Source organism: Chlamydotis macqueenii, chromosome 6, assembly GCF_036417535.1.
Source record: "Chlamydotis macqueenii isolate bChlMac1 chromosome 6, bChlMac1.mat, whole genome shotgun sequence".
Lineage (NCBI taxonomy): Eukaryota > Metazoa > Chordata > Aves > Otidiformes > Otididae > Chlamydotis > Chlamydotis macqueenii.
In genome coordinates, this window is record NC_141561.1 from 2,166,129 (window position 1) to 2,188,214 (window position 22,086).

A 22,086-nucleotide genomic window follows, 5' to 3' on the forward strand; every position below is an offset into this window, starting at 1 on the left:
AAAAGTATTAGAAACAAAACAGAAGAATTGGAAGTGTCTTCATGGTTCCGGTGCAGCTATTTTAAACAGAACTCTTCTCAGCTACGCCCTTAAGGGCATGAGTTTCAGCATCAGAAAGTGCATTAATTTTTACTGAGAATTTACAGCAGCACACTAGATGTTCTGCTGCAGAATATAACAGATTTGATTCTACCGCACCTACCTGTAATCGCGTTACCTTTGCAGATGTTACTTGCGCATTACTGGACTTGTCTTTTACTTCATTCTTTAGCTCACTCGTCTGTGCCAATATAGAGTCTCGTTTTTGACCCAACTTTACTTCCAGCCCACTTATCTTTGCATCCAGCTGTGAGTTTTCCATCTATTCAAATAAAATACACTGAGTGCATTGCATGAAGGAACTCCAAGCTCACAAACCCATCCTGAGATCTATTAATTTCTACAACTAAACTGTCCCCCACTTCCATCTGCCTCCAAATTACATAGAGGACAACTTAAAAAAAATTAGTTATTTCAAACAAGCTAGTAGAAGCCAAAATTTAAAATGCATAAACTGTTAAGAATCAGCTCAGTCTTTGTTGTTCATTCCGAACATGAAGCAAATGGAGGCCAATCACAATAAAAATAAAAATTGACCATGCCACAACCTTCTGAACAATTCCCATGAAGTTACACACAATGAAACGCTCTGTGTCAAAAAAAAATATTTACCGCATCAGAGAATGGGCCACTGTACTCTTCTGCTATCTCAATGCTTTCAAAGCCAGGCAGCAAGAGTGGAATTTTCTTTTTGGCTTGGCTTAGCACAGATCTGCTCAACAAAAAAGAAGTTTAAACTTACGGGGAGGGAGGTACGCAACAAGACCAGCAGATATCCCAGCTTACACAAAAAGCAGAATATAAATGGTAACCAGAACAATACCTATTAATTTTACACAACCTGAGATCTCCTCCTTTAAAAAAAATATAAATAATTGAGAAAAGTTATCTTACTTTAACTCTTCAGGGTATGTTAATGACGTAGCCTTAGCAAATGTTGCGTTCCAGAAGTGGGCGCACTGGTTGCGGATCTGTTTGCTCTTATGCTGAAATATTTCACAGAGCAAGGGAGAAAGCTGCTCCAGCAGCTCGCTGTCGTAAGAGCCGGTGCAGTGAGACTGTAAACACAGGATAATCTCGGCCAGGAGTTTTTCTAGCTGAGGGAAGAAAGAAGCAGTTTGTTTTTTTTTTTTTAAATTTAATTGTCACACCCTGTCCCAACCCCCAGCTGTTTCTCTAGCAGATTTACCTTGTTGTTAAGATTACTGTATACTTTAGATACATCAGCAAGCCTGCCAAAACAAACAAAAAAATTATATTTTGCTGTCTCATTCATCCTGAGCATAAGCATTAAACACATACACTCAAGCACCACACACTAATTTTTAATATTGATGAAATAATGTCATAAAACAAACCTCCCATTGGACAATTAAAAAAAATCCTGATGCAGAGTTTCAAATAATCCCATCCTTTAACCCTCCCTGATACTCACAGGATAACCTGAAGAGAAATTATGGAAAGATCCCCAGTAATTAGTATAAACTGAAAAATAAAGGTCTGCTTATGAAGTTAACTTCTAACTGCCTTCTTTGTGTTGCTCCTAACCTGAAGAGATTTTCTCGGCCCCATAAATATCTGCATTAAAAAGCTGAAGTGCACCTAAACTAAGGAATTTCATGTAAATAAATCCCTTGGTACATCAGCCCGAAAAATGTGAGAAAAGTGCATTTAGTAATTTGTTTTATAAGCCTGTGACCTCCACACTGAAGAGGTTCCCCAACTTTCGTGTCGTTGCATATGCCTGCCTTCAAAAACACGTATCCAATACTCGCTTCTCCCTTTCAGTGAATAATTCTAAGAAAGACAATGCTCAAACACAGGCAGATGAGATGGGAGATGGAGAGAGGGGGCGTTCAACTCAGCCTTACACAGAACGAGTGGATTCTTGCCTTCAAGACAGGGACACCTGATGAATTTTAGATTAGTGGTAGCAGTCCTGCTTCAAAGTTTCAGTAAAAGCTTCAAGAAAACTTTTACACGTTGACTGGCAGCATCCTGTCCCATCCTCCCACCACTCAGAGCTGTACTCCTTATCCTGAGCAAAGCGTACATCTCGTGCACCATCCAGAAAAAGACTAAACTCTGCCGGCACCCTCCCACCGAGCTCCCAAAAAACCCGTCATCATGTCCTGGGATAAGAAGCCTCCAACAATTAAAAAAATAAAATAGCAAAGCCATATTAAAAAAATACAGCACATAGCAACAAACAAGTATTTCTCAGCACTTCCCTCTGCTTAAAATGTACTTCAACCAATTATAATTTCTGCTTTTTTTCCCTACAGAAATTTACACAGTTCCTTACCCTGAGAAAACAAATTACTGTTAATAAATATCTTCCCTGCAGTGAAAATAAACAGCAGACAGAAGCCAAACACTTTCATCTTGCAGAAAGGACAATACATTCACTCAAAAGAGACAACAGTTGTAAATACTGAGCTTTCAGAAGTCCTATAGGTGTCCTTTCCTGTTTGACTAGGTACGTTTAGTTTTATTTCCAAAAATCGTGACAGCGGAGACTGCTGCTCACGCGTGGGTTTCTGAATCCCGCTGAAACTGCCGTGCAGCAGGACGTGCTGCAGGCTCTAAGGTCAGGCACCTGGGATGCGCTGCACGTGCCGTGCCTGGCAGCCACCTCAGCCCAGGTACCCCCACACCCACTCCCAGCACCCCGGTTTTATGCAGGAATTGTGGAAAATAGCAAGTTCTCAGCACCCACTCTACAGACCCATTCTTTCTGCCGCATTCGGGTGCGCTAAGAACTAGTACCTACTAATTAGGCTGAGCCTAGTAAAACATGGTGCTCTCCAAGGCGAAAGACTTGGCAGGAGTTGAAAATCCTTGGTGTATTCATGCCAAAGGTTTGAAAATCCCTGAGGTACATTTAAGTACACCACTTGCTACAGACCACACAAAGTTTCACCAATATGCAGCAATACAGTGAATCCAGTTCTCCAACCACTCTCAAAATACTCACTTTGTTTTCTCATAAAATATTGCCAGGGGTTTGGAAAAAATTGCAAACATAGTCCCAATCACGGAAGGCAATGAAACGTGGCTGATGATGTTGTGAAGAATAGCAATAATTGAAGGACCGACAGAGACCAATGTTTCTGAACAGATTTCTTTGGAACTGAACACATGGAAAGAGTTTAGTAACATCACCAGGAGTTTAAATAGAGAGGTAAGCTTTCCAAGGGGTTCCTTTTTCTTCTTAGACCAATCTGAAGGTGTCTGTGGAGCTAATATTTAAAAAAAACAAAACAAAATTATTTGTTTTCCTATCTAACCAACATGCATTACAACAAAACACATCTGAACTTCTTGTCTACATGAGAAACAGAACTTTGATTGCTGAACTATACCTACATAAAAATAGTTTTAAAACCAAATCTAATAAGAGACAAATTTTTAATGCATAATTTTATCACATCACTACAGGTATGATTTCTGCTCCTCCAATTTTATTTATGGTTGGTCATAATGACTACACTTTGAAGTATCTTTAATGCCTAAGAGCAACCACTCTAGAGATACTAGCTGATATGCCTAAATTCTGAAACAGGTGAGTAGGAAGGAAGGGGAAGTATCAGGTTTTATCAGTTTGTTTATGTTGTATTTTTAAATATATATTTATATATTTGTAAAGTGACACTTCCATTGTGCTTTTCCTAATCAACATTCCCAATTAAAGCATTTAATTCTTACAGCACTCCAACACCATGTCTTACTACTTAATAAACTCACATGGGGCGGAGAAATTGCACTAAACTTCACTTTGTAAATAATTTTGTCAGCTTGAATAGCTGTAAATGGGTGTAGGAAACAGAACAAAGAACATTTTATACACAATGACCTATTCTCAACTATTTTACGCAAAGCAGCTTCAGGAGCAGCATGTGACGTTAACAGTTCATCATCAGTTTTAGGCAGGTATTTTATAATTAGACTGTGAACTGTGATCAAGCACTACCACTTCAGATTATGTCTGAACAAAGCAACAGCAGCAGATTTCACATGTAAAAACGAAATCATAGCCAAAATACCAAACACAGCTTCAGAAACCACTAGTGTTTTACAGTGAACTGAGAAATGGCCTCTACATTTACGTCCATTTCAGATGTATTTTGTCAGGCTACGAATAGCTCCTCATCTCTTCAACCAATAGAAGAGATCTGATACTCAAATACGCATACTGGATGATTTTTTAGTTCTTTTTTACAACTTTTTGGTCAATCAAGTGCTTAAATGTCATCACTTCTGCATCTACAACAACTCTAATTTTCAAACAACTCTGGAAGACAGACACAGAGAACCCCCAAAGTCAAGTATGTTCTTACATCTGGTTTTTGGCTGATATTTAGTACCATACGGTGCAAAGTTGATGCAGTCAACCATAACTGATATAATATGGGTGAGACCGTCCATCATTGGAAACATCTAAGGAGGAAACAGACATCAGCAAAGCCCCAAAGAGCGACAGAAAACATCACCCCACATGTCAGCCATTCAAGACAGCAATACAAACAGGTTTGAAATTTGTGGATGAAATCTGCCTGCACTGTCAGGTAAGACTCAGCTAAGATTACATTTTAAAATACACACATTTCCACCAGCTGCAGTTTTCCCATTCTGTACAAATAAGACATAAGCATATACACAAACTAAAGAAACAAAACAGTAAGAGGCAGCTGTAAGAAGGTGTTAGATTTCAGAAGCTGCATCACAAGCCTGATTTTCAGAAAAGTCACTGTAGGCATAACAATGAGGTTGTCATCAGCATTCAGGAATCACAATTGGTCTCTAGTACATACAAAAAGATGGATCAAGCCGTTCCCCCCTCCCCCAATTCATCACTACTTCTTATAAATTTTTAAAAAATCTCTTGCTTTTAGAAGGAACATGGATATTGTGGGCCAAAAATACAGTTTAGTTCAATGTAACTCACATACTGAAGCTCTAAAGTGTTTAAGTTTCGCTTGCCTAATAATTATAGATTTTTGAAAACCGAAGTTTATCACCAGGACACAGCATCACCCAAAGGAAGTTGTAATGATGTAATCCTCCAAATCCCACATTTTCAAATTCCATTTTCCTCTCTCATCTGTTTCTTATTTATTCCTTTCACAGTATTTTTTTCAAAAGACAGTCAACTTTGAAGCACGAAGGATTTTATGTTCTAAAGTTAATGTTCACCGACAGGGAGACGCTGTCTCCCCATATGATGTGGGCTTGCTAACAGGCAAGACAGCGTAAAGGCTTCCTCCTTCAAAAGCTCTCTCTTTCACAAAGCTTTAAAAGCAGTCTTTGTATTTTTGTGTACAAGGTTGATGGTATACCACAAATATAGCAAGTTACGCCCTCTCGATGCTACAGTGCTACTCTATCCTCCCTCCTAATCAAAAAGTCCATTTCTGTGGTATCTGTGAATTCAACCTGAAATTACTTAATATATACACACATTTCAACTGGACAAGTCATACTGACCACGACGATGACAGTCACTAAGCTAGTTAGTACTTAAATATTTAGAAGACAAATCCAAGACCGCTTAACTGCTATTTCAAAATTTAATCTTTACAGTTATTTTTACTCTCTTCTTTCAACCCATTTCTACATCAACTCAACTCCTGTTAGTAAAAAGAATTTTGTTATGGCTCTATTTAAGTCCCACCCAAAGCACTTTAAGTTATAAAAAGTACTGCATCAGAGTTTACAATAGATTCTTACATCTAATTTAAAAATATTTCTGCTAAAGTATTTATATAGTTCAATATCACTGGTTTATACTCACTACTGGAGTTTCACCTTCTAGCCCAGATATTATTTTGGCACAAAGTTCTTCACAGCATAGGTTTTCTTCTGCTGTTGCAACTAGAGCAGCACAGCGAGCAAATGCTCTATACAGGTCTGACCAAGTGCGCAACAAGGATTTCATAGTTGGCTTTAACAACAGAAAGAAAAAGTTCATAAATATCAGTGTCTGTGCACAGAGATAAAAACTTGCTTTAAGTTTTCTTCTTTTGTCAGAACCTATGTAACTCAAGAAGTCCGACCCTGCAGCAGTGGCCCAGCGTATATACATACTGGTAACAACTCCACTCTGAGATTATCAGACAGCACTGTGCAGTTTTTATGAGACCCACATTGTTTCTAATCAACATTATGCATTCACTCTTACCTGAGGAAATTCCTGAACGGGGAAGATGTGCGATACCGGCAGCAACAATGCACTATAAACAGCATTGAAGTTGTGTTCCAGTGCATCACCCTGATTTACTTCGTTAGTCTGCAATAAGGAAACAATATTCTGGTTAAGGAAGCTACAAAATTTAATCAGTCTGCAGAGCCTGTTGAATATTACAGTTTGTATGGCTTTCATTAGGGCTTCCAATCAAGAAGCCTAACGCTAGTAAGAAACGCCGTTGTAATTACATCCTAAACACCACAACTGTGTTTATTGTATTTTCACATAAAGCAAACAAGCCTCTTTGCATGTAAAAGTTAAGAGGTCCTGAAGGGCAAGTTTCTATCCTTTGTAGCAGCAAGCTCTGTCGAGCAGTGAAGGCTACAAGCACATCTACAAACGTGTTTATAACCTTAAAAAGGGAGAAAACCATTCCCAACACTATACTGGACACAGTACTTAAGAGTGATCATTATTGACTGGAATCACCTTAAACCACACTTTGGATGGCTACTCCACTACTGCCCTTCATCCTGCCTCACTGCAAATGTTCATACTCCGCTCAGGGAGTTTTGAAAAAGGAAGTGCCGCACATATTCCAGTTTCACAAATACTATGAAGGCTTATGTAATTCTACCATCACTTCAAGACATGTAGTTCCTAAAAATACATTAAGATAAAAGATCAGCACACTCTTCCCGTGCTGCCTCTTGGGAGGCGGGAATGGGGAAGAGAACAAAGAAGCCACTGTACCCGATTAATCCATTCGGTCAGCGGATTAACAACAATACTCCACGTTCTCCAAAGATGCTCCTTATTTTCCACTTGCTTTGCACTCTGATTAATAATGCAGATCACAGATTCACTGAAAGCCAGTGGAGACGTAGGCCCAGACAAAACATAACCCACGAGCTTTTCCAGGATTACAAAGAATCTAGGGAAGAAAGTTAAAATAGGTAAGATACTTTTTTCAGCTGAAGTTACGAAAAAACTTCAATAAAGTCTTAAACCATGGGAAGCTGGTTATAAACAAACACCACCACATACCTCTCATCTGTTACACAGCATTCCAAGAGGTTATTATGGAAAGGCAGCTGAATTAAGAACAAAGCCGGCGTTCCCTTGCAAGAGAAATTTAAGAGGTCAAAACAACATCAGAAATTTAAAACATCAGAAATTTGCAATTATTAAAGTTGTCAAAAATTGCCAACTCTAACACTTCAAAACAAAAACGAGAGGCAAAGCTGGAAAGACAAGCTTCTGCTGGATCTTAGTGCTTCAGCAGAATATCAGTTACATGATAGTTAAAACAAAAAAACTTGTTTTGTTTAAAAGGCTGTGAGTTTTATTGTACTTAGTCATTGCTGCCTTGAAATTACATGCAACACAATAAGACGGGTGCACATAACGTAACCAGTGCGTATTATGGTACCTGGAACACGACAGAGCAACCTGAGATTTCCTTATCTCAAGGTTTCAGCAAGGCATCTTTTGGACAACTTCTGTTAAAATCTATCCCAAGTATTTCAGGTTTGATAATGTTAGAAGTATTTAACAAAATGCATTGAATACCTGCTAATTAAAGCTTCAACCACATTAATTAAGTTCTGACTCTTGTACCTAAGTCAGAAAAAGCTTCCAAATGTACACAAAACACCCAGGAAAAAAGCTGGGAGGAATTTTGAGAGTTGAGCTTAAGTCAATTCCGGTAAACAAAACTTTATACTACTCACTTGAGTCAAAGCCTTCACTTACTCTGCTACACTTGGGTCTTCTCTCACAGGTATTTGTTTGCTTTTAAAAAACCTCCAAATTAATTCTATGCCCTCCCCACCTAACAGTGTAAGTGTTGTTAGGCTAGAAAATAAACTGCCGCAAAATAAGCAAGTTGCCCTCTATCTACTGGTGGATGTAGGAGAAGAGCTGATCATCACCCAATTTCAAATTTTTAATAAACGTCACTGTCCTACTCCAAACAAAAAAAAACTCACAACACACACACACAAAAGCGTCATTTTCTCCCAGGTTACTTTCTAGATTGCTATCAATCTGTTTCTCCCTTCCACTGCAGTACACAGAACACAGGACAGGACTCATTAGGACCACAGCAGAACAGTGTCTCTCACTACTAAGGAACACCACCACTCTTCCTGCAGCAGACTATGGCAAGGAAGTTCAGGCTTTAGCTCACTGACTTCTGAACTTTTTCCTGCAATAACAGAATAAAGTCAGACTTACATTTAAAAGATCCATATCAGCAATCTGATAAGCTGGTGATCCCAATACTTTTGGAGGCAATTCCTTAACAGTAATATCAATGAGGGACTAAGTAGGGGAAAAGAAGAAAACACACGTAAATATTTTTTTCCTGAGGGCTCAAATATTTTAAGTAACACCACAAAGAAAAGAAAAATTGTTACAATTGCTTCCTCTTAGTAAAAAAAAAACCAACACAAAAAAACCCCCAACCCACCACAAAAGTAACTGTCCTTTGAAGCAGAAGGTTCTGGTAGAAGAACCATGTACTCAATTCTGTGAGCTCTGCTGATAAATCTGAAGAACACTTTTAAAGAAAAAAAACTCTTTAGCAATACGAGGCCATCTGATGAGAATTGCATAACTTACAGTTTACACCAAAACAGTTGTCTTTAAGAGACCATTCTGATAAGTGAGCTGCAAAAGGCTGCTACCAATCAGAATCTAGACCATCAACAGGAAATTAGATTCAAAAAACAAACCCACTCAACTTACCAGTATTTTCTGCACAGAAAGAGAATTCGATCTAGCAGTGGTTTTTAAAGCTTGGAGCAACATAGTCAGTATTTCTGACCCTTGCTTTTCTTTCTTATTTCCTAGAATAAAGTGTATTTACATTTAGATCAGAATAAAGTAACGGTCACTGTGACCATGATTTAAGACTTAATTATAATGTACTTTAGAATAAAAAAAAAATCTGTGTATATTTATAAACATGTACCAAATAGTTAACAGATTCAGATACCAAGTCTCTGCTCCGAAGAACAGAAAAAATAGAACTGAAAACTTTAAAAATCCTCTAAGTTTGATTAGTAAAACGGAAACACCTTCATATCATTAACAACTTTAACTTTGACTTGCTAGAAAAAGTTGTGAAATTTTGCATTCATCCAAGCAATGCACTTCATTTCTCTTATGCTTTTCAGTTAGATCTTTCAATACAAAAAGACTTCATAGTTAAGAATACTCTGGACTTTCAAAGCCTTTATGGAGTAATGAACACTTCTTTAAAATAGGAGACAACTTCTATACATCTGCGAAGACACTTTCACTTTACTGTGAAAGAAAACTTAATTAAACAAAAAAGATAACCAGAGTCACACGAAGACTACACTAATTTGAGTAATACACTGAATCTCTCAATTTCTCAATATCAAAGACTTGGGGTGGGGTTTTGGTTTTTTTTTTTGGGAAACGGAAAGGTTCCTTCAGCAAGAAGAGCAGTTGAAATGCTTTTGTCTTACATGACATGCAGAGATATGCTGCTGTGCCTTCCCTAACAAGCCTCACTGGATCAGACCAGTATGACTTTGTATTTGTCACAAAGATGTAGGCATCATGAAAAATGTCAGTTGTTGCTTCAAAAATAACTACTGATGATGCCTAAAACAAAGTTTTACCAACAATGAAGCAAACACTACTTAAGCTCTAGTCTTAAAAAACCCTCTAAAAAGGTCAGCAACAAATTAAAAACCAGACTTTTTACCTGATTCAATAGCTGTTTTTACATATCCATTTATGTCCTTCCATATAACATTCAGCATACAATCTACAAGATAGCACAATATTTTTATTCAGTTTGTAAGAAAAACATTAAAGAAATTACAGTTAAAATACAAACATACTGATGTAAGCCAAAACTGACACAAACTTTCAAACTAAGTCAGACCAGTTCTATTTAACATCAACACTGGAATATAACAGAAAGTGGTTGTTTTTCCCTTCAGTTTCCCTCCCTCACTTTATTTTCCAAAAAACAAAGTTTCACCACTCCATTCTTACCAGGAACTTCTTTTCCAATTGCAATAAAGCCATCCTGAACTGCGTTTATAAGCATGCTGGCATGCTTACAAAAAAAAGAAGGGCTATTGATCAGTGGATACTGGAGAGGCTCTAGGAGAACAAAAGAACATGTTCTGTAAATCTGTTATTTTGCAGTCTACTGTTAAGATAAGTCTTAAAAATATTCAAGTATATAAGTGTACTTCTAGCATTTAACAAAAACAACTTCTAATATTAAAGATGACAACTAACAGTTTTAAATGTTTAAAGCATTTCATGCTAATAGACATCTTTAAATCCAACAAAATTGGCAATTTCAGATTATGCAAAAGTACTTAAAAAAAATTGTAACTCACATACCTAAACTAAGCACAAGTTTGTTTTGCTTAGCAAAATCTAAAACTTCTGGTCCCATCAAGAAGTGAAGCAGCATTTCAATGCCCAAGAGCTGAATGGAAGGAATCGCCACCACTCCGACCGTACTAGAATTCAAGTTCATCCTTGGTGTGGCTGGACTTGTCAACGGGTAAGGACCTAAGTGAGGAGTGAAAAATTACGTTGTCTCATATTTCATCGTATTTCAAATGAAAGGAAAGATTCAATAGACCAAAATCCCAAAGTTAACACGAAAACAACAAACCATAGAATAGCGTTGGCTACGAGGGGCCTGTAACAGCCAGAAGCACACCATCCTACGAAGCAGGGTTTAACATCACAGTTATAGCCATCTACTCTGAAATACAAATATCTTCTAAAGATTGCAGTGGCTCAGATGCCAAACTTTATTTTGGCAACAAAAGTCTCAAGGGAGTTGTGGTTATAGAGCAAGTTACATGCTGCGCTACATACTAGTTATACAGTAACTCTACTGCTACAAAACAGTTTTCAGTAGAAACTTCTACACTGAAGACAAGTTAAGAGGTCCCACGTGCAAAGTATTTTGACCAGCCTCAGTTATGATTTCACAGAACCAAGAAACTTTTTTTTTTTAAAAAAAAAAAGGGAACAAAGGAAGACTATAGAATCTTAAGCTTGGAATAGACCTCCAAGATCATCAAGTCCAACCATCAACCCAACACCACCATGCCTACTAAGCCATGTCCTGCAGTGCCACGTCTACACGTTCTTCGAACACGTATGATGTAAGATCTACACATCTAGGACACTTCCACAACATACCTGACGCTTCTAATTACACTGGTCTAGAATTACACAAGCTGTGAATACTACCCTTGCTGAACAGAGAAGAAAAAGAGGCAGTTCCCCATCTCAGGCATTTAGATGTAAAGCTCAAGTAGGTTGATGTCACATGTACTCGGAGTACCAAAACAATCAATGTATTATAATGGCTGGGTCACTATTCAGGCAGAAACTAAAAATGCTAATGAAGAAACAGAACATGCAGAAAAACTACTGGTTTCAACAATAATATATTGCAAAAGAAAAAGCATAAACCTGTTAAATAGAACAGATTACTTGCTGCAGCTAGAATATAGATGGAAACAGGGTTGCAGTTCAATACCTGATTTCTGCGCGGAGTTTGCTGAGGCTAAACTTTGGTTGGCTGGTACACGAGAGGGAGTTCCTTGCAACGCAGCAGAAGAATCCAAACTTAAAGTGCTTTGGATTAACGGTACACAAACCTGCAAAGACATCAAACCTCAGGGAAAATGTGCACGACACAGACAAGCCATAAGCCACAAAAAACCATAGATTTAAAATACAACAGACCATACTGTTGTTCACAGCACTGGTGTTTCAGAGTTGCTGGATACTTGTAACAGTATTTTTAAGAGCTGTATAAAATATGCATACTGGCGCATGAATTAGAAACGGCTAAGTGAAACAAAAACTCATGTTAGAATGATCCAACTACACCATATCTAAAAAGGTAATTTTTTTCTTTACTCCCATCCTAAAGTTTAATTTAATGAAATTCAGAAGCCTAACAGAAACATTATGTTCATCCCAGTGATAATGCGAGTAGTAATGAAATGTCTGGATCGTTTTTCTCTCTATGCATCTTTAAGTATTTTTTGGTCTTTTCAATATGTTCTCCTATGGTAGACTTTCCAAAGCACACACTTGCACAGAGAAAGGACAAAGCAGTCCCCATGTAAAGTGCTCATGTTTACTACTGTTGTGCACTCACTAGAGATTTTCACCGAGATGCTCACATGACACGCAGATACACTCTCAAAGTGATGATGCTACAATTATTTCCAGTTGTGTTACCTGTTCGAAGTTGGCAGGCAGCTGAGGTCCCAGCCTCATGAGTAAATACCACCAGACCTCCAGCTTTGTCAGTGCCAAAGCCTCTGTTCTCACATGGATCGAGCTCAGTGGCTGCATTAGCAACTTCAGCCTCTTAGCACTGCACAGTATATCTTGAAGACAAAAAAAAAGCGCGTATTTTTATGGCTGATACACCCTGTCCCAAGCAGCAATCACAGAATGAAAAAACAAAAAAAAAAAAAACCAAAAAAAAAACCAACCTAAGCTATCTCGAAGGATTCCAAACAGTGAGGGGGAAGAAAAATAAATAAATAAAAAAATAAAACAAACAAACAAAAAAACCACAAAAAAACCCTGAGCCAGCTCACCGGCCTCCCCCACGGAATACTCTTTGGCCAGTTTGGGTCAACTGTTCTGGCTGTAACTGTCCCAGCTTCCTGTACCTGCAGAGTAGCAAAACCTGGGAAGCCAGACAGTGACCTTGGTCTCTTTAGCAACAACTCATAACATCATTGTGTTTATCGACATTCTTCACATATGAAATCCAAAACACTACTGAGAGGAAAATTAACTCCATCCCAGCCAAAACCAGGACAGCAAAAACAAAAAAGGAGAATTTTTAATCTATCAGGTTTTTTTGCCAATATATTTTAGCTTAAAATTCAATTAATGACAACTTGCAAAACAAAAATATATAGTAAAGGCACCAGCCTTTCAGCCTGTTTTACTGCTCTACTTGTTGTCTAGAACAACCCTGGAAATAGCAAATACTTCTTTCCACTACCAAGACCGAAATGAAATCTACTGAACACCAACAGAAACAGAAGGAAACTCACTCTTGCTTGCTATGTTAGAGAGTCCCATCTGCCACAGTAAAAGGAAAACCAAACACTTAACGCATATGTGCATTACTACTGGATGTACTGGATGAGAACAAGTGATCTCAAATACAGGATTCTGAGGCCACAAGCGATCCTTTACTACTGAAGCAGAAACAGCACAGCATGTCTGAACAGAAGTTTGCTCAAGCCTATGCAAGTGTTCAAAGAAGAGAAAAGCTTTTAGCCAGCTCAGCAGCATCAGAACCTGTCCACCTGCAATTCCTAAGAAACTGCTGAGAGAGGATGCTTTCGCAGTATGCAATCCTCATTAGCCACACTGGAACGCGCACAACGATCATCAGTTGCACCAGTGATCTTATCTTCTGATAGAATCAAATCCTTTGTTAATTAATTTATGGGAAGCGATGATCAGAACAAATGACCAGATAAGAAACAAATTGAAATTACAAGAAGTTAAATTCAGCTAAACCAAGCTGTCTGCATTTATCTTTCTCTTCAGGACACACAGTAAGGAGAAGCAGAATCGAGGTAAAAAAGAAATACTGAGTGTCTTGACACAGGGCTGACTTAAAAGACTTGTTGAGATACCAGTTATACCTTTAAAGCAACTATTTTATCACCTCCAAAATCCTGAAGCATTGTTCTTCTCCAATTTACTCACTCAGTCCAAAATAAGATCTACAGAATGATCTATTCTCTATTTCCTTGCTGTTTGTATCAATGAAGGCATTACAAACCAAGTTTGTTAATTTTATTCTATTCATTTCTCCTAGCAGAAAAATTAAGATAGAACTATTGATCAAACTGTCACTTTTCCTTAAAAAAAAGCCCCACAGAACACTTGAATTTTACTTCTGTATATACACACAACTTATACCACAACGTGAATACAAACACCGCTACGTATATACCACAGATATACTATGTGTACACCAGTGGCACGTACCATAGTATTGACCACTATTAGACAGAATATTCTCTTCCAGCTATGAAAAGTGACAGCAGTCAAAACAATTCAGGTTAACTTTTTTTAATCTACCTGGATTTAGAGCAAAATTATCTATTAGACTCTTCCATGCAATGAAGGCTATTTTCTTTACCACTGGTGAGCCACTACGAAATCCAAGTTCCTCCAGCTGCAGCAACGAGTTGATAAAACTGCCACTACGATGCAGAGTCTGAAGATAAAGAAGTTCAGAAGTAAGGTATTTATGTTGTCAAAAATTCTTTCCCTAAAGAGTCACGACTGTAAAACTTACTGCTTTTCTGCTTACCTTTCCAAGTAATTTGACAAACAGTGGCCATAGTTTTAACACGTAAGTCTCATTTTTTGTAGAAAACAATTTCTGAAGTTCTGAAATTAATTTCTGCAGAGAGAAAGAAACATAATTTCTATAAGAAATATATTCAAAGTATTCTAAAAAAACCCCACATACTCATACCAATGTCTGGAGAAACAACCAACCTGTAACCATGCTATTTCTAGATCGGAAGGATTTAACTCTGTACCACACAGCATTCGGTGGTAAACCAGTTAAAGGTCGCTACCATCAGATTGCCTTCTTAGTTGAAATTTATGGCTGTTTTCAATTATTCTTACAGTGGCAACCAATAAATCAAAATCCATTTCCTTAAATACTTGTAGTCTCTCTAACTCTCAAGTCAAAACACACTGTGACTCTAAAAACCACCTTGTTTGCTGGTGGGTTTTTTTTTGTAAATGTACTAACTTCAGCAGTGAATAAGGCAAAATAAATAAGCCTGTGGGTCTGGAAGTGAAGGGGAACATTAAAAGCTTCATCAAAAAGACCAAGGCAGCTGTTGCTGAACACAGAGGTGAATCTTTTAATGAACGGGGAAAATGTTGAGGTAACTCAATGCCTTTCTCGCCTCCACTCTCAGGCCTCCAAGGTCTGTCTCCCATTACTTTTGTTGCTGGGCACAGAGGTACTAGAACCACCAAGTTGGGGATTACTTAAGTAAACTTGGCATATACAAATCCAGCAGACTCTACAGGGTGTATCCAAAGAAGGCCAATGACACAACTAGGCCACACTTATTTTTTGAGAGGTTAAGCATTTCTACTTACTGTGGTCATGAGGTGCTCGGTGATAGCCGCTACCTCCTGCTGCTTCTGGAGGAGCAGTGGCATGCCCATCTCCAGAGCAGTGGCACCACGTAACTGCACCTTGTGAGCTGAGTGCACAACCAGAGGAATGATCAGTTTTGCCCACCTCACAGCCTCTTCTCCCATCTGCGCGGGAGTTTGCTCCATTAAGCTAGATTCAAAAAACAAATATAAGTATTACAAATCTCCAACAGATATACTGCTCAGACACCCAAAGATAACCTTAGTATCATTAATAATTGCTCTAATTCAATACATGGTTTACAGGAAACCATTCTAAAAAAATTATTATTTTTTTTATTTTTCTAAACAATTTTAATTTGATAGTTCACTTAAACCTGCAACGCTGAAGTGTTATTTCAGCTAAAGCTCTCCAAAAGCAAAACAGACTGACACTGACAGTTGTCCTTTCCATTCTATCACAACTTTTGGGGAAGCTGAGCTGAACTGAGAGCCTGAAAGAAACATACCATCACTTACTAATGACCAAGTACAGTTTGTCTATTAACCATCACTTGTGCGTTCTCAGCAGCCCAGACCCGCTCCAGCAGGCCATGTGTGCTGAAAACAGTATATGCCTGCTTCCGAAAACAACTCAAACCCTGAGGCAGCACAGATTTGCACAGACTCAATGCATGTGAGCCTAGTCAAGTGTTCTTATCTTATTCCTCTATTGCTGAGCTGTTGGAGCACAGCTCTATTCCATATGTTCACACCATCCCACACAGAAGCCGATGAGACTTTCAGAAATGGGAGGACCTGGCATATATTCCAACCAGCCTGAAGGAACCAGCTTGTCTCCAAGTCACGGAATTTGGCTAGTGTTCTCTTTGGCACAGGTACGCTATATCCCCCATCACTACAGCTTACAAAGGTTTGCTGTACTAAGGAAAACTGCTGCCTTTCAAATAATTTTATTAAAGCCAGAGGACAAGAGCTGCTCAACAGAACACTTTTCCATTACATCTGTCAGCAGTCTATCTTCTGAACAAAAGCGTTGTCTTACCACCGCTGCCCATCAGCCTGAGAGCCAGTATCTGTTTATTTTCAGGTACAACTCTTGCTGTTAAGGATAACCACGTTGTTCTTTTTAATAACCACATATAAAATTATTATATATATAAACAAACATAATTAAAAGAAACCATTTTCCAGAAACAATTGCCTACTGGATCTCAGATTTGCAAAAGAGGAAGCAGTGTACAATTAGCCAAACGCAAGAAGTAGCTAAATACTAAGTAAATTATAACATCCAACTTCTCTGCTACAGAAAACTCATGTATTAAAATAGAGATAAAATAAGTAAATAATTACTGCTTTAACTACTTCACTTCAAAATGGATTTGCAGTTCAAACCAGATACAAAAAGTTTAAGAGAATGCTTAAATAATAGTAAAGATACAACTTCAACATATTTACTAATAAAGAAACTAAATTAATACTAAGTAAAGATACAATGTGACTACTCTACTGCTGCTGACCAAAACAACGCCCTCTCAGTGCTGGTCCTAAAAAGTCACCTTTGGAATTAAGCAATACCTTCAACAGTGTCACAAGAAACATGGCAGTAAAATGTGTAAAGCAGCAAGGAGACATTTTTAAGTATAAACTCATACAATGGCTGAGAATTTCTCAACCAGGTATATTCTGAAAATGGGAACGTAGAAAATGACCTATGAAGCATACATGAGATTTTTGGAAATAATTCCCAATAAGCTGTTAAAAACGACAGCAATGAAAGTTTATTTGAATACTCACTACCCTCTGTGTCAGAACTGGCTGTCATATTATCACTGATGGAATATTTTGCAACAAAGCGGTTCAGGAGAACCGCTGGGAAAGAGACAGAACCTGAGACAATAGTTCACACACTTTCACTCTGTTCTACTGACTGGAATACAAAGCACTGAGAAAACATTCTTGAACATATTGAACAATTCAAAGAGCATTCAAAAAGGTTTTTGTTTCCATATTTAAAAAAAAACCCTAAGCATCTACTTTAACAATTTAATACTGCAGCGCACCTACCGTATAACAACATTTAGTGCTTCATATTCAACCACCATGGACTGAACATCTCCTTTAGTAAGTATCGTTTCCAGCGTAGAAATAATACTGGACACCTGAGCAAATAAGAGAAGAACATTAGAGTGAGCACCTAAATACATACATTACCATGAGGAGCTGGAAATTGGAATTTTGCTTCCCAGGACTGTGGCCTGTGTTTGGATTATGCTCGGTCTAGTTTTAAGGTTAGAGCTCTGACCGAATTTACAACATTTCTCCCCTGCTTCACTGCTGTTGGTAGTGTATGCTGCTTCACTGGTACTTAATACAACCGCTCGCATCGCGGCTTCTCCCTCAAGATCAGCAATAGTTTGTTGGCTCTCTTCCCTCTAAATCTGCTCTTACAATTTTTCTAAGAACTCAGGTCCTATACCTGCCTGTCAAAATTGGTGGAAAATGACCTTCAGATTCAAAAGGTATTGAGTGAAGAGTGACCAAGAGGTTGCAGAAGCCTCATCACCCTAGGAAATCAGGTGACCAAACAAACAAACCAACCTCTGAAGAAACTTACCTCCTTTTTAACAATTTCAGAAGGAAACGTCTGCTTAGAGATCACCCAAAGTGCCCGAGTGCGAGTGTTTTTGTCTGATGTTTTTACAGCAACACTGTTCACCATCGACAGCAAGTCCTGTACTTCAGTTGCTGAAAGCAGAACGCACAGCACTCAAATTCCACAAAACTAATTACAGTACCTAACTGCTACCAAAGCACTTAACAAAAACAGAAGGTAGTAAATCAGTATTAGCGTAACAGTATGAAAATACACATTACAATTTTTTTGTACCAGATGGAATTAGGGAACTGATCACACTTCTCATACTAGACAAAAATCACTGTACCACTCGGAAACTGTAAATGCCAAAACTGAAGTGTGCACGTGCTGGTTTTGGCTGGGGCAGAGTGAATTTTTCGTCATAGTAGCTAGTATCGGGCTATGTTTTAGATTTGTGCTGAAAACAGCATTGATAACACAGGGGTGTTAAACTTACTGCTGAGCAGTGCCTGCACAACCTCAAGGACTTTTCTGTTTCTCACACCGCCCCACCAGCGAGCAGGCTGGGGGTGCACAAGGAGCTGGGAGGGGACACAGCCGGGACAGCTGACCCCAACTGACCAAAAGGACATTCCACACCATATGGCAATATGCTCAGCAATAAAAGCTGGGGGAAGAAGAAGGAAGAGGGGGACATTTGCAGTGATTGCGTTTGTCTGCCCAAGTAACCGTTACACGTGATGGAGCCCTGCTTTCCTGGAGACGGCTGAACATCTGCCTGCTGACAAGAAATAGTGAATGAATTCTTCGTTTCGCTTTGCTTGCACGCATGGCTTCTGCAACTGTTCTTATCCCAACCTGTGAGTTTACTCACTTTTACCCTTCTGATTCTCTACCTCATCCCACCAGGGAGAAGTGGGTGAGCAGCTGTGTGGGGCTTACCTGCCCCAGCTGCGGGGCTGGGGTTCAATCACATCAATATGCTAATTAAGAAATAAAGAAAGAACTCCGATACCTACACACACCCACACACTATCAGCATCCACAGTGAAGTCTGTTTGCTTACCAGACAATTCAGCTGTAATCTTTGAATTAAAGACGCAGAATCCTAACGCCTGTAATGCAGCATTACTTAGCTCTGAGTTTTGACTGGAAATGTGTGCCTGAAAAAAAAACAAACATACACCTAAAGTCTCAGTTTACAGAAGCAGCTGTGAACTACTGTCTTAATACCAACACTTCCGGCCAACGAAGAGAGAGCTGTCAAAAGCAAACACCTGATGAAAAATGCACCTGTGTAGGAAAACCTTCCTGATTACACACACTCCAAATCAATAAAACAATTTCAGTTTCTGAAGACGTTTTTGCTTTCTGTAAATTAGGCATCTTTACTGAATTATGTCCTAAACATCCAAAGTTCTTTTCTTCTTAGCTTGCTATGTACTATCACTTGACTGTCCAGTTGTTTTTAAAAGTTTAAAACAGATGGGGGGGGCGGGGGAGATGGCTAAGAACAGTCTTTACATTAATCTTCAAAAAATTTTTACATTTACTGCATATTCCAAATGCCCAAACTGTTTCTAAAGGCAGACAGAACACACCATCTTTTCTGGTTGGAAAATCAGATTTGACCGCATAATGTCACCTGAACACATCCAAGACCCTGTATTTTGTTTTTTCTGTAGTAATTTCTAATAACACAGAAGATATATTTTTCCAACAAACCCTCACTGCTATGACACTAGCTTGAATTCTCACTAAACGAGCTCAAATTCAAGTCTTACAATGGTCACTGACCTTGACCACTAAACATACCTTTGTTAACTGAAGTGAGAAAATTGAATGGAAAAGACAAACCTTAAACACTTTGCAAAGTCGAGGAAAGTGTCTTCTGACATCTGCAGTGAATTCTTTGCCATCCTCACCAGTCAAGCGACTTTAAGGAGCAGAAGGGAAAACAAGCAACATTCACAGGTTAAACACGTTATAGTTGACACAACTTTACACTTCCAATACACAACTCATTAGGTAGGATATAACCATTTCTTTCCTTAGAAAGCTAAAACACAACACTGAAGAAGTTAAAGAGCAAAAACGCCAGTCACCACGTAGTGTGTCTGACAGATCAGTAAAATCCTGTGTTATAAAGTACACGTGTCCTAGGACCCTGGAAAGCTAAATGACTAATGATGCATTTTGTGCTTACGGAGCATTAAAAAAAAAAAAAAAAAAAAAACACACAACAAAACCCCAAAGGCTTTCATTTTTGTCAACTTTTACAAAAATCTTAAAATACACAAACCTTAGACAACCACTGAAAATTAGATAAGCTTTTCACAGAAATACATGAGCTTAGAAAGCACATTCCTCAAGAGTAGTTCTAGAATGCAGGCTCCCCGCTCCAGGAAAATTCTGGTTTGACAACTAGCAGCAATGACTTTGCATGTACCTGAAGAACGTCCACACAGAAAAGCTATACTTATCCTATAAAACATTAACTTCTAAGTTTCATTTAGCAAAAAGCAACCATACTAAGTGCAACCATCCAGAAGACAACCTGAGAAATCTGCTGTTGCTTAATACTGTCTTTAAGTTAGGACTTTGTTTTTGTCAGTCATTTCAAGAAACCTGTAAAATCTTACAGTGTGATCGGTATCACTGCTATCTAAGCGGTTACAGCTTGAAAAGTTACTACGGAACTCAAAGACGGGAACTCAAGGGAGACACCGATGGAAAGAGATAGTGCCTTTGCATATGCTAACAAACTTGAAAGACCCAGGTAAAAGCTGAACCTCATGGTTAAGAGGTACCTTCCAGAAAGAAACGCAGTTAAGAGAAGATACGACCATTCCAAAACGCGGAAAACCCACCAAAACTTGACCTTTCCAACCACATAGTTGAAACGCAAGCTTCCTAGTAGGAAAATAGTCCGTATTTCCCACCATTCCCTCACCCACCTCCGCGGTTTCCCCAGGAAATTCAGGAGAGGCTCTCGCACGAGCAGACTCCGAGAAAGCGCCCGCCCTCCCCGCCCCAGGCCCGCACGCTCTCCCGCGACCTCCACGCAGCCCCCAGCCCCGCAGCCCTCCCCAGACGCCCGAATTTCAGGCCCCGCAGCCCCCCCTGCTCCGCGGCGACAGCAGCGGCCGCTCCGGGCTCACTCGCCCCGTCCCGGGACCACGCGGGCCGAGCGCGCCGGGCCCGCACGCCGCCTCTTCCACAGGCACGCAGACCGAGGGCGGCCTCCGGCCCCGCAGACAGCGCGGGCCTCCCCGCTCCCCTCCCGCCGTGAGAGGAGGCGGCGGCGGCCCGCACTCACTTGACGATAGTGAGGTGCGCGTCTGTGAGCTCCCCCGGCGGGGCGGCTGGGTCCTCCAGGGTCTCCAGCAAAGGCTGCAGGCTGGAGCCGGCGGCGGGAGCGCTCATGGTGCCGCGGGGCGGGGGCTGGGCGTCCTGTGCGGGCAGGCCAGAGCCGCCAGCCCCGGGCCCGGCCGCCGCTCGCCCCGCACCGTACCGCACCGTACCGCACCGCACCGCCTCCCGGGCTAAGATGGCGGCGCGCGGGACAGGCGGCGCGCGAGCCGCCCGCCGCGCCGGCCCAGCCAATGGGAGAGCGGAGAGGCCAGGCCGGCGGGCCGAGCCGGAGGACATCGAACGGCGCCACGCGTTTTCTTCCGCGCGCGGCGGAGCGCGGAGCGATGGATCGCTTCCCGCGCCTTTCGGGCACCGCCACCACCCCCGAGTCCCGGCGGGTACCGCCCCTCGCCGCTGATTGGTGGCGGCGGCCCGGGGGGCGGGGCGAGGGCTGTCGCTCACCGGAGGCGGTACTGCGCGCTGTGGGTGCAGTGTGTTGGCCGCGCCCGCTTCCCGTACAAGTCGTTTGGTTGTGACGGCAAAGGCGTCCCCAGGCCTGCCAGGTCGTAGAATCACGGGATGGTTTGTGTTGGAAGGGACCGTTAAAGCCCACCCAGCCCAACCCCCTGCCAGGAGCAGGGAC

The 22,086-nt window shown here is 40.2% G+C and overlaps 1 protein-coding gene across 3 annotated transcripts in view; it reads right to left on the bottom strand.

Moving 5' to 3' along the window:
• Window positions 1–21,581, bottom strand: part of RIF1 (replication timing regulatory factor 1) — a 31,021-nt gene extending 9,440 nt beyond the window's left edge. For 2 of the 3 annotated variants that reach the window (XM_086750428.1, XM_086750426.1), the window contains exons 1-25: window positions 21,409–21,581; window positions 19,947–20,025; window positions 19,156–19,252; window positions 18,108–18,238; window positions 17,558–17,652; window positions 15,491–15,680; window positions 14,676–14,768; window positions 14,441–14,579; window positions 12,560–12,711; window positions 11,847–11,967; window positions 10,685–10,858; window positions 10,325–10,435; window positions 10,029–10,091; window positions 9,038–9,138; window positions 8,525–8,611; window positions 7,334–7,407; window positions 7,040–7,220; window positions 6,281–6,388; window positions 5,894–6,043; window positions 4,440–4,539; window positions 3,077–3,341; window positions 1,289–1,331; window positions 994–1,196; window positions 712–811; window positions 218–361 (exon numbers count right to left, since the gene is read on the bottom strand). In XM_086750428.1, the coding sequence (XP_086606554.1) occupies window positions 218–361; window positions 712–811; window positions 994–1,196; window positions 1,289–1,331; window positions 3,077–3,341; window positions 4,440–4,539; window positions 5,894–6,043; window positions 6,281–6,388; window positions 7,040–7,220; window positions 7,334–7,407; window positions 8,525–8,611; window positions 9,038–9,138; window positions 10,029–10,091; window positions 10,325–10,435; window positions 10,685–10,858; window positions 11,847–11,967; window positions 12,560–12,711; window positions 14,441–14,579; window positions 14,676–14,768; window positions 15,491–15,680; window positions 17,558–17,652; window positions 18,108–18,238; window positions 19,156–19,252; window positions 19,947–20,025; window positions 21,409–21,515 (3,108 nt within the window). In that variant the 5' untranslated portion in view covers window positions 21,516–21,581. Of the gene's footprint in view, window positions 1–217; window positions 362–711; window positions 812–993; window positions 1,197–1,288; window positions 1,332–3,076; window positions 3,342–4,439; window positions 4,540–5,893; window positions 6,044–6,280; window positions 6,389–7,039; window positions 7,221–7,333; window positions 7,408–8,524; window positions 8,612–9,037; window positions 9,139–10,028; window positions 10,092–10,324; window positions 10,436–10,684; window positions 10,859–11,846; window positions 11,968–12,559; window positions 12,712–14,440; window positions 14,580–14,675; window positions 14,769–15,490; window positions 15,681–17,557; window positions 17,653–18,107; window positions 18,239–19,155; window positions 19,253–19,946; window positions 20,026–21,408 lie in introns of those variants that run through there. The other variant, XM_086750429.1, reaches the window with a different exon arrangement.
• Between the last annotated feature and the right edge of the window lie 505 nt (window positions 21,582–22,086).